Genomic DNA, 12,524 nt, shown 5'->3' with positions numbered 1-12,524 from the left:
AACAAAACACACACCTGGCCACTCTGGCGAGCATTCTGTGCAAGAGACTTACCACACTTTCTGAGCAGGGACAAAGAATATCTAAATCAGGATCGTAAACCTGGTGTTCCGGCAGCTGTGCCCAGACGCTGTCTGCTCACTATACATTATTTAGCGCAGAGGACAAAGCTACTCTGAAGAGTGCAGTCGACTAGAAGAACATCAAACACTTTTGTTTACAGAGAACCTTCCTTGCTTTGACCTGCTGGGTTCTCTTGGCAGTGATAGAAATTACACTGGTTTACTCTCTGATCATGTTATGTAAGTGAAAATCTGCATTGTCACGAAGAGACTGGCTGGGCATGGCGGTGCATATCTTTAATCCCAGCAACAGGGAGGCAGAGGCAGACAGGTCTACATAGTGAGCTCCAGGAGAACCAGAACTACCCATCTCAAAATAAGTAACAATAAATAAAAAGGAAAGACTGCTTTTCATCAGTCTCGAGGTACTAACTCATGAGCTGTCTGTCTTCCCTTCAGGTGTTAAGCTGTTCACATTATGCCATTTTACCCATATCCCTGGATACGCTGAGGTCCCAACTTAGGACAGTTCATAATGATGAAGTTCCATTCAGAGGCTGGAGCAGGACAGCCAGATGGCCTGAAGATCTGATAGGCAAAACTGCCTAAGACACAAGGAGAATCTACTTCCTTAGACACTAAGCTAAGAACCGTGCAAAGACTCCCTCTACCACAAGTCTGACATTTGACAGTGGCTTATTTAGCTGTGACTTTCATCAGTTATGCATGACAGAAATTTGTGTTAAGTTCAATATTGAAGGTTCTAAAACATTAGGTCACATATTATATGCTGCATAAAAGCAGCTGCTTATAATCTTCTGCCAGGAAAGCTAAAGGATTTCTCTTGTCACCATCAAGTTATGCTCAATTTATCTCCGCATCATGGCAGGGTGGAGAAGCCTCTTCGTGATGTTTCCCGAGCTCAGTAAATAGAAAAAGAAAAGGCACACACCTGACAGTCCGTTTATTTGCTGAGAAGCCAGACAGAGCAAGGGCCCCATCTGCTGGTGCTGGCTAGAACAGCAGGGAGTTAGAGAAGGGTGTGGTGATGAAGGGAACTGGCACTGATTTTTTCCATGGCCAAGTAGTCCGCATGTTGCTAAGAAAAGCCTACTATATGGAGCATGGCTTCATTATTCTTAGACACAAGAGGAAACGGGGTTTCTAATATTGTCCATGATTCCACATCCTCAGGCTTGTTATTCTGTTTTATATTAACTGAACGGCTCCAGAAGCAACAAGAGGTGCGATGGTTTTGTAACGGATCAAGTGCTGTGAGCCCTCCTCCAAGTCAATAACATAGTCTCTGAAAAAGAGGAGAAGTTTTATGTACAGAGCTTAGCTACTTCTCCATGGGGAAGCCACACATGTCACTCACCTCTGCTCATCTGCTTCTGGTTCTACGAGGATGTTTTCTTGTCGCTCCTTCACTCTCAGAAACACGTAGGAGTCTAGGTCTGGTTTGGGAACTGCCAGGAAGAGACAAATGTAATCATAAAACAGCTGACATGTTCAACACGACGCGAGTCACTAGGGTTAATGCTACTGAGACTGGTGATGAGGAGGGAGAGGTGAGGGGTGATCGACAATGTGGAGGGGCTCTCCTATGCAGCAGTTCCTATTTTGAAAGGGGTTCATTCCAAGACCCCAGTGGGTAGTACCAAACCTTATATATACCTTTCTTTATGTACATACTTATGATAAAGTTTAATAGCACTAATCATATAATAGAGCAATTATACTGTAATAAAGTCAATGTGGTTTCTTATTGACCTGTACCCACCTTATGCTTGTGATGAGAGGACAAAATGCCTACATGATAAAGGAGATAAATTACTTACACATTATGAGATAGTTTGGGCACTGCTTTAACACAAGTACTGAGGTACAGTATCAGTGATCTGATAAGTGAGACTTCATAATATTGTTCAGAACAGCACAGGATTAAAGACTTTTTTTAAAAAAAAGATTTATTTACTTATTATGTATACAACATTCTGCCTCCATGTATGCCCGCACACCAGAGGAGGGCGCCAGATCTCAGTACAGATGGTTGTGAGCCACCATGTGATTGCTGGGAACTGAACACAGGACCTCTAGAAGAGCAGTCAGTGCTCTTAACCTCTGAGCCATCCCTCCAGCCCTAAAAACTATTTTTTAAAGATTTATTTTATGTGTATGAGTGTTTTCCTGCATGCAATGCCACAGAGACCAGAAGAGAGTGTTGGATCCCTTGGAACATAGACAGTTCTAAGTTGTCATGTGGGTACCAGGAATTGGAGCCAGGTCTTCTGTAAGGCCACTGAGCCATCTCTCTGGTCCCAACAGCTCAGGATTTAAAACTTACAAGTCATTTCTAGAACTGTCCAGTTTGTATTTTTGGAACATGGATAACTATAGATAACAAACCTTTAAAAGTGAAGCCACAGATGAGCGGAAACCACTGCACACTATGGAAGATACGAGTAAGTATTACCACGTCCTCCCAGATGAGGCGGAACCAAGCTGTAAGCGAAGCCTCACGTTTGTGGCATATACTTTCAATAGCGTGGACAAAGGAGCAGATGTGCTTTTTTTCTTTAAATAAAAGCCCAGGGTTTAAAGACGAGAAATGAGGCTGACATAAAATATACATGAAGATCTAGGAGCTTATGCACAGGGCAGCTTGGGCTACAGGTGAGTGCTGAGTTTTAGACAAAGCAGTCTCTCAATGACGAAGGCTAAGGAACTGCTGCTCCCCTCCCACCACTACTGCTCTGGTTTGCTCCGGGTCTCACAGGCTCAACTACATCCCTTTGGAATTCATATATGCAAGTTATAGTTTCTGGTATTTGGATTGGAACTATGGAAAAGGGCTTTTAAGAAGGTGTTTAAGTTTAAATGACACCATTAGGGGTAGGTCCGAAGTCAATCTGACCTGTGTTCTGTTAAGAGGAGATTAAAACACAGAAGGGTATAGTGACTTTAAAAAGAGGTCCGAATGCTTGCATCTTCCCTTTGGCTATGGAGGACACAGAGAAGGACCATGAAGGGGACAAGTTCTTACTTGTCCTTGTGCTGGGAGCTGTTAAATGTACTAGGACTTTCCTTACCACAGGCCTCCGGGTGCAGCACACATGCCAAGGCAAGAGATGAGGGCACCACTGTATGTGTGGCCAGGGACACTGAGCGCAAGTTTGTCTTATTAGACTACACTGTAGCAGGCTGTGAAGCCCAGGAACCCACAAAAGCTTAGCTGGTGCCGGGCGGTGGTAGCACACGCCTTTAATCCCAGCACTCGGGAGGCAGAGGCGGGTGGATCTCTGTGAGTTCGAGGCCAGCCTGGTCTACAAGAGCTAGTTCCAGGACAGGCTCCAAAGCTACAGAGAAACCCTGTCTTGAAAACAAAAACAAAAACAAAACAACAACAACAACAACAAAAAAGCTTAGCTGGCCAATCTTTACAAGAGAGCTGAAAAGTCCTTTCTAGAGGCAGAAAACCGTTTCTAGCCTCCTTTGTAGCCACATTCTAAAACCTATGAAACCTGTGAGGGCTGATCCCCCAGGATCCTCCAAGATGCTCAGAAGGTATGCGGCTGAAGAAATGAGGAAGTCTGTATCTGGGGTAGCAGCCACTTGCAGGACACAAGGGTGAGTACCGCTAAAACAGTGGCCTTGACATCTAGATTTGATTACTTTGGTTTTTAACCAGAACCCTCCCTCTTTTCTCCTATCACCTTAGTTACATATTTTCCTATACCAACTAAAGAGCGCCGACTCTCAGGTGTCTGAAGATGTACAGGATGTATATTATGGTCCTGATGCTGATCTGGAAAAGGCAGCTTTGCTTACCCGCCCTCAAGAGGTCCACTTTCTGCAGGTTGGGAGGCATGTGCTTTAAGGCGACATTTCTAAGATGGGTCTCTGTGTGATCCATATACCTGGAACAAAGAAATTCAAACTGGGGAAGTAGAAAAAGACAAGATCTCCTGAGTAAATTGGGAGCATGGGGACCTTGGGAGAGGGCTGAAGGGGAGGGGAGAGGCAGGGAGGGGAGCAAAGAAAAATGTAGAGCTCAATAAAAATCAATAAACATGTAAAATCTGTCTCATCTGAAAAAAAAAAGAAATTCAAACGGCTCTGGTGTGTAGCAACAGGATCCACCAGGGCTACCAGGCTGACCACATGGGACGCCAAGTGCAGAAGCAGCTCCACATCTCGTGTTCACTTACTCTTTGACAAAGACAAACTCCTCTGGAGAAAGGATGGAAGGCTCCCCCATAGAGCGCGCTTTCTCCTTTTCTAGGATGTGTGGGAAAAACTTCTCTATCTGTAAAAATAATAAAAATGAATTCATCATTTAGGGTTCATACACTTTCTTCCTTGATCTCAGTGCTTTGCATATACTAGGCTAGTGCTCTACCACTAAGCTACACCAAGGTCAGTTTTATTTTGTGTGTGCCTGTCATATTCATGTGTGTATGGTGGGAGTACACGCATATATGTGCACACATGTACAGGCACGAAAACAACCTTGAGTTCATTTCTCAGGAGTCAATGACGTAGAATTTTGAGACATTGTCTCTCACTGTCCTGGAGCTTGCTGAATGAGGTTGTTGCTAATTTTAAAGTTGACAAGAAAGCTACAGAAATTGTTCAGTGGTTGAGAGCATTTATTGCTCTTGCAAAGGACCTGGGTTTAATTTCTAGCACCCACAGGACAGCTCACAACCATCAGTTCCAAAGAATCCAATGCCACCCTCCAGCCTCCATGGGCACTAGACAAGAACACCGAATAGTATGCAGGTGAAATACCCATATGGGTAGCAGCAGCAGCAATAACCAAACTGACAAGAAGTTGGGTATGTGGCTTTGGTGGCAGAGCACCTATCTAACATGTGCAAGATCTAGTTCCTTAAGAACTAGGGGGGGTGGGGGCTTAAAAAATAAATCAAACAAACAAGCTTCCAAGAATTCAGAGAAAGATAGATTCCAAGACCCCAAAAAGAAGACAGTTCAAAGGGGGAAAGTTATTGAAAAGAAATTCTGAAAATACTGCATCTGATTCTAAAGAAAAGAAGGGTATCATTTAATATTTATTGTGTAGGTATCTTCCCAGGAGCTGAAACCCACACAAAAGCTGAAAAAAATATACACAGAATATACAGATGTAAAAACGACATTTAATTATAAGAATATTGCCAGAAATAAGATATATAGCTTGGAATACAGTAATAAGACCTACAAAAAGCTCAACATCAACAACAAGACGTCCAAAGTGAACAAACAAGCCCGGGAGGGACTGGCCTGCAGTGTGGAGTAAGCACTGCCACTCCTGTAGAGGACAGGGTCTAAGAAACTGACAGTGGCCAGCGGGGAGAGAGGGCCAAGAAAGGCAGCACTGACTGCCCTTTAAACCTGCAAACCAATTTTTAAAGTTTTTCCCTTGTATACTATTTGTACAGTTACCTAACAGTCAGGCATGGTGGTAAAGCCTACAATCTTGGCACCCAAGGACTCAAGTTAGAGGTAGCCCTGGATACACAGAGACTTACCTTAGTAAAGGTAAGGTCTGATAGCTCTGTGATACCTTTTTAGACAAACCAATCCTAGCAGTAAACTGAGAGGATTAGACATGGATGAATAAAGCGCACTGCTTTAGGGATGGAAACAACTCAGTGGTAGGTCGCCGAGTTCAATTCCCAGCCCTGGTTCAGTGTTCCTACCTACTTAGTAGGTAAAGGCACTTGACATCAAGATGTCCTCTGATATCAACATGTAAAGAACATCTGTTGAGCTGGGTATGCCCACTGATGCCTGTGATTTCAGCACTTCAGAGGCTAGGCAGGAGAATCGAGCTCAGGTCAGCCTGGATTATAGTGAACACTTATCTCTAGCAAAAGCAAGGGCCTGAGATGTAGTTGGCAGAATACCTGCCTAGAACACAAAAAACTCTGGGCATGATCCCTGCACTACTAAATTGGCATGGGAGTGCTTGCTTATAATCCCAATACTCAGGAATTGGAGACAGGAAGATCATGAGAGTTCAAGGCTATCCTTGGCTACACAGTGAGTTTGAGGTCAGCCTAAGCTTTATAAAATCTGACACAACCAAAGGGGGGGGCCATGAATAAACACATGTAATAAAACACAAAAGCAGCTGAGATGTTAACTCACATCTTTAATCACAAAACTAGGGAGTGAGATGCAGGCATATTCTTGAGTCTGAGGCCAGTTTCATGTTGTGAGTTCCAGACCGGCCACAGGTACACGACAAGACCTTATTCCAAAAGATAATCCTCCCAAATTAACAAACCCCACAAAAACAACAGAAAAAAGAAAACTGCTCAGTGGGTAGATGTCCATCTGAGAGAAGTTTCTGGTAAAATACTCTTACCATTAGCTTAGTCTTACTAATAGACAAATTTTTATTGCATATTTATCAAAAAAATAAATATTGCATATTTATTAAGAGATAGCTAATATTCTGAGTGACAAGATCAGAAGTCAGAGACCAGGATAACGGCCTCTGTTATCCTGATCACATTATATGGGCTGAGGAGCTGGCCCAATGGTTAAGAGTACCTCCTGCTCTTTCGGAGGACCTAGGTTTGGCTCCCAGCACCAACACGGGAACTTGCAACCATCTGTAACTCCAGTTCCAGGGGATCTGATGTCCTCTTCTGGCCTCTGAAGGCACCACGTATTTACATGGTACACATACATGCAAGTAAAACACTTATACACACAAAAAATATTTAAATCAAAAAGATAACACTTAAGAGACTTAAGTATCAAAGTCCTAAATTCAGGGGTTAAAACCCAAGCCATATAAGGACGTCATGGCGCCTAGTTGGGTAATTATACTTCAAACACTTTAAGATGGTTCAGTGCAGAAAGACCTTACTGAGATGAATCTAGTTGTCAGCTACGCTAATGTTATCTTAAATGGTGTCCTATCCACCTTCCATCCTCAATAACGGATGTGACTGTCCTATTCCACTGTAGTTTGATCACTTCTATGGAATAGGACAATCAGATAGCCAGAGTTACACACTGAGACCCTGTCTCAAAAACAAACAAACAAACAAACAGTTTCAATTTCGTTTTTGTAAGTCAGGTTGCCACAGAGCTATAGTAGAATGGCAATTATCACAGCCCATTTGACAGATGCTAATAACTGGAAGTAGCTCTCACTGGCCAGGCGGCTCTCTCCCGAGGAGCTCTATCTTTAGCACTGACTCATTTTAGCTCCAGAGGGCACTACTGTCATCAGATAAATCAGATTTAAAGTATGTTAAATTTTCTTTTTCCTTTTTTGACTTTTCTGGAAGGGAAGGGGAGAGGGGTAAGAGAAGGGGAAAGAGCATAGAGAATCAAAGAGAGAGAGAGGAGAGAAAGAGAGAAGGGGGAAGGGAGAGAAGTGGGGAGAATGGAGAGAGGCAGAAGCTGCCTCTTGTGGGAGAGACGGAAAAGCTAAAACATGTTAAATTTTCCTGGGCTTGTCCGACCTATAGCTTCAGCTACACTTCCCAGAGTGTAGTCTCCGTATTCTCTGGCTTTAGTGATGCTGGGCTCTTAGAATCTGGAGGCCCTGAACTTCTCCCCATTCTATTCAATATTCCAAATTTTACTGGATTAACGCCCATCAAACCTTCATGAGTCGACACCTCAAGTAGCTGCTAAGGACATAGCGGATCCTCTCCATTTCCATTCGATGAATGCTGACCTTCAGATCCCCCCTTTGGGCTCTTCTGAGATTGTCTTCCTATTAAAAGAGAAATTTAAATCAAGATGTTCAAACACCAAACAATATAATAAACAATGGCAAAGTCAAGGACCAAAGATTATGCAGTTCTAAGATAACAAAGAACTCTATTAGGTATATAATTCTAAAGTACCCACTTTAAAGATGACTATTTGAATAGAATCTGAAAATGGACAGCCATAGGGATCCAGGACTCAATCCAACTGTGAAGGAGACAACACGGCATAGAAATGTCTAAGGGCCTATAAACCAGTGTGGAAAACTAGGTTAGGGGCTGGGGAGACAGCTCAGTGGGTAAGGTACTGTTGGCAGAGGCTGCTCGTTTGTTTCCCGGCTATCCAGAGACCCGAAATAATCAAACAGAAATCTGTATTCACTGAAATACTGTTGGGCCAATAGCTTATGTTATTTTCTAGCTAGTCTTATTTACTAAACTAACCTATCCCCATTAATCTGTGCACCACCACGAGGTCGTGGCCTTCCCGTAAAGTTTTGGCAGGCTCCAGTGGAGGCGTCTGTCTCCTGTGGTGGCTACATAGCTTCTCCCTGACTCTGCCTACTCTCTTTCTATCTCTTTCAGCCTAGCTTTACTCTGTTAAGCCACTGGCCAAAAGCAGCTTCTTTATTAACCAATGGCAATAAAACATATTTACAACATGGATCACCTCCCACATCACCTCCCCTTTTCTGTCTAAATAAAAAGGAAGGTTTTAACACAGCAAGATTACATACAACAAAACAGGTATCAAACAAGAATTACAGTATTTATACCTATTTTATCTTTTATCATAACTTAGGAAAACTATAACTACCTATTCTTCAACTCCATCAAAGACTCCAGAAGAATATAATATTACCTAAGTATACAGTATAAGTATACAGGAAGTGCAACTTCCAAAACTCTAGAATTGACAGAGACATCTCGCTGCCTAGACAGTCACATAAAGCTCTTTCATTTTTCTGTGGGTCCTCCAAGTCCAGTCAAACAGTACAGGCAAAAGCATGAACTCTGGCTCTTTCAGGAAGCCAACCATTCACATTGGACACGTTCAGCATAAAGGTACCTACTACTGCAGGCCTGAGAACCTGGGTTTTCATCCCCAGATCCTAAGCAGGGCCAGATGTGGCAGTGCATGTCTGCAATTCAGCACTCATGCGGCACGAAGGGAGGCAGAGACAGGGTGAGCCCTGGAAGTTCCCAGGCCAGCTAGGAGCATACAAAGCAGTAAGCAGCTAACAGATACCGTCTTAAGGTGGACGGGAACAACTGACATCCAAAGTTGTATTATGACCTTCACATACATGTACACATATGCCTGAGCATCACACACAACACTAAAAGAGTCCAGCAATCAGTCCACTAAGAGAATCTCTAGAACACAGACACTGTAAGTTCACTCTGAAGGTAATATTAACCTAAGCCCACAGCATTCCAAGCCAAAGACCATAACCTCAAATGTCACAATGGCCAGGGCAGGGTAAGGATATAAGAAATAATGCTGGGCGGTGATGGCACCCACCTTGAATCCCAGGCAGATGCAGGCAGATCTCTGTGAGTTCAAGGCCAGCCTGGTCTACAAGAGCTAGTTCCAGGACAGGCTCCAAAGCTACAGAGAAACCCTGTCTCAGAAAGAAAAAAAAAAAAAATTGTCAATAATTATAGGAAACAGGGCAGCACAATAAGAGGGATGATACTTAGCTGCTCTGTGTCCTCTTATGTAGAGTGTAGAATCAGTGACAGACCTCAGACCGTCACTGCAGTCTATGTGGGAAGCTGGCATGCTGGCGTTTACAGGAACTCTTGGGCTGGAGAGAGGGTTTGGTGGTTGGCACCACTTGATGCTTTAGCAGAGGACCCAGGTTTGGTGCCTAGCACCCACACAGCAGCTAATAACCATTTGTAACCTAGTTCCAGGGAACCCGATACCCTCTTCTGGGCTTTGTGGGCACCAGGCATGAATGTACCACACACACATACATGCAGGCAAAACATTCACACATAAAATAATAAGGAACTCAAAAATTTTATGGAAACCTTGTAGTTTATAAATATAGATGCAATGACCAACCTTGGCAGTCACCTTGACCACATCTGCAATCAACTAAAACCCAAGCAGCTGGGCACACCTGTGAGGGATTTCCTTGATTATATCACATGCGATAGGAAGACTGACCATACACTCTGTGGGCAGCCTACATAAAAGGACATGTGAGAAGGAATCTCTTGCTTTTTGCCTGCCTGCCCTGTTTTTTTTTTTGTTGTTTTTAAATATTTATTTACTATGTATACAATATTCTGTCCGTGTGTATGCCTGCAGGCCAGAAGAGGGCACCAGACCCCATTACAGCCACCATGTGGTTGCTGGGAATTGAACTCAGGATCTTTGAGAGAGCAGGCAATGCTCTTAACCTCTGAGCCATCTCTCCAGCCCCTTGGAACGTCTTTTAAAGCACTGGGCTGAATCAAACAAGACTTACTGTCAGAGCACCTTCCACTATCCTGACCAAATGCTTTTAGCTTTCTCCTCTGCAGCCGAGACAAGTAACTCTTACCATGTGCTCTAGCTGCTCCATGACACACTCGACAATTTCAGACTTGCTTTCCAGTAGCTCAGGCGCAAACTTCTCATTCATCCACGCCTGAAACCAACACGGGAGAGATGAGTGACACACTAGAGACGGCTCACGGGCCAGGAACGCTACACACACCTCACACACAAGACCAGCGGAGGGGACAGCCATGCTTTGCGTGGCCTCGCCATCTCTTCTTTTAGGGGGGAAGCTTTATTCAACTGAAGAAACTGTTTAAGTCACTGTTTACTTCATTCGTCACCATGGTAACTTCTAAGTAATGCCACCTGGTGCTCTAGCCTTACCTGTCACCCGAGAGCATCAACTGGGAACATATTTCTACTTCCTTACCAACAGGGAGCATCATCAATTTTCTTCCTGTCTCCTTTTCTGAGGCAGAAGACCAATTGCAGACCAGACTAGCCTCAATCCCATTGGCCTGCCGCTGCCTTCTGAGTACCAGCATTAAAGGCACATGCCACCACACTTGGCTTACACTTAATCTTTCTAATAACTGTTTTGTTGTTGCTACTTAATCTATTAAGTGTGTGTGTGTGTGTGTGTGTGTGTGTGAGAGAGAGAGAGAGAGAGAGAGAGAGAGAGAGAGAGAGAGACAGACAGACAGACAGACAGACAGACAGAGCCACAGCACATGTGTGGAGGTCGGACAACATCATGTAGGTCCTGCTGGACAAACTGAGGCTTGGAGGTGTCTTTACCCACTGAGCTGCTACCTTGCTTGCCCAGAATACTTTCCTTTCAATTACAGGAATTTCAATTAGCTTATAAAACCTTTCTATAAAGCTAAGTTACCAGAGCACAGAAATAACCATTGCTATTATGGCTGGTATTTTTTTGCTAAATCAGACATTCTCCAGTGGAAAAAGAAACAGGCAATAGAGAACTGCAGACTCCCACCACACACATCTTTATGTCCTGAGAATACCACTGTGGTGTCCTTGTGAACTGTTCTACTAAGTAGCGTTTGGAAAATAACCCTTCCGCGTCCTTATTTTCTGAGCCCTGGTATTGCCCACCTGGAGTGAGTTAAGGCCTAAGAACTGGGCACAGAGGTCCTATTTGGGGCGCTTACCTGCTCCAGCCTTTCAATGAGCTCTGCAGGAGTTAGGACCACCTCCTCACTACCCCCATCAGAGTCCTGTCCATGGAGATCCAGCTCCTCGGTCATGGTTTATGAACCAGGAACCTAACGAGAATAAACCAACACCCTGTCACGTTTTTCCCATTCACTTGCAAATGCCTTTTTAAGTCAATGTTTACTGGGGCTGGAGGACCACTAATTTCCAGTGTTGCGCTTAGTCCCTCAAGAATTAGGTCATTTTCTCTAATCCTGTCGCACTAAACGGCAAGTGTTCCTTTTCGTCCCCAGTAGCAATGGTTTTTTGTTGTTGTTGTTGTTGTTTGTTTGTTTGCTTGTTTTGCCATAGTGGCCCAGATGTGAAGCTCGCATCGCGCTGTGCCTGGCACAGCCAATCCGCGACTACAGCTGATCCACGTCACCCGGGCGCCCCTAGGCTCACCTCACAGCAGTCACTTAAGGCGGCTACACGGAGCGGGAATTCGTCTTCCCTCCCTCCCTTTCCGGCCCACACGCTGGCGGGGAACCGCGGGCAGACCCTCCACCGGCGGCGGACTCGGGGCTGGATCTCCCGCGGAAAAGCCGCTGCGGAGCGCTTCACCCGGACCAGTCCTCCGGAAGTGCAAATCCCGCGCTTCTATCCCAAACTCAGCGTCCACCGGAATGACGTCAGCGCGCTGGGGAGCACTAACCAATCACGCCCCGGAGAGCGTGCACAGGCACCACCCTTTGCCCCGCCCACCAGAGGACGGGCATTCGCGGTGCCACGAGCGTACTTCCGGAAGGCGGTGGCGAACGCCAGCTCGGGCTCGCCACGTGGGGGCGCTCACCACGCAGCGAGGGGAGCGGGCAGTGCCGCCTGGCGGCCGACTCGGGCAGCCACCTGCTTCCGTTTGTTAAAATCGGTTGCTTCTCCTTTGAGTGGCTCAGCTACACAGTTATCTGGAGTCCCGTGAGAAATGCAGATTCTCAGGCCCGACCTAGGCCAATGCATCAAATTCCCTTGATTGTTATGCAGGCGGTTTGCTTCCATCCAATATAGAGAAG

General features: G+C 44.9%; 1 protein-coding gene across 1 annotated transcript; it reads right to left on the bottom strand.

Moving 5' to 3' along the window:
* Positions 1 to 1,044: 1,044 nt before the first annotated feature.
* Gins4 (GINS complex subunit 4) lies at positions 1,045 to 12,123 on the bottom strand. Its single transcript, XM_038328419.1, has 8 exons — positions 11,920 to 12,123; positions 11,472 to 11,585; positions 10,361 to 10,447; positions 7,694 to 7,807; positions 4,272 to 4,369; positions 3,892 to 3,980; positions 1,439 to 1,529; positions 1,045 to 1,366 (listed from the first exon to the last, which is right to left on the bottom strand). Exons 2-8 carry the CDS (start codon positions 11,565 to 11,567, stop codon positions 1,270 to 1,272), a joined length of 672 nt encoding a protein of 223 aa, XP_038184347.1. The 5' UTR covers positions 11,568 to 11,585; positions 11,920 to 12,123; the 3' UTR covers positions 1,045 to 1,269.
* Positions 12,124 to 12,524: the final 401 nt, after the last annotated feature.

The sequence above is a fragment of the Arvicola amphibius genome, chromosome 4 (genome assembly GCF_903992535.2).
Source record: "Arvicola amphibius chromosome 4, mArvAmp1.2, whole genome shotgun sequence".
In the NCBI taxonomy this organism is placed as follows: domain Eukaryota; kingdom Metazoa; phylum Chordata; class Mammalia; order Rodentia; family Cricetidae; genus Arvicola; species Arvicola amphibius.
This window is presented reverse-complemented; position numbering and strand designations above follow the sequence as displayed.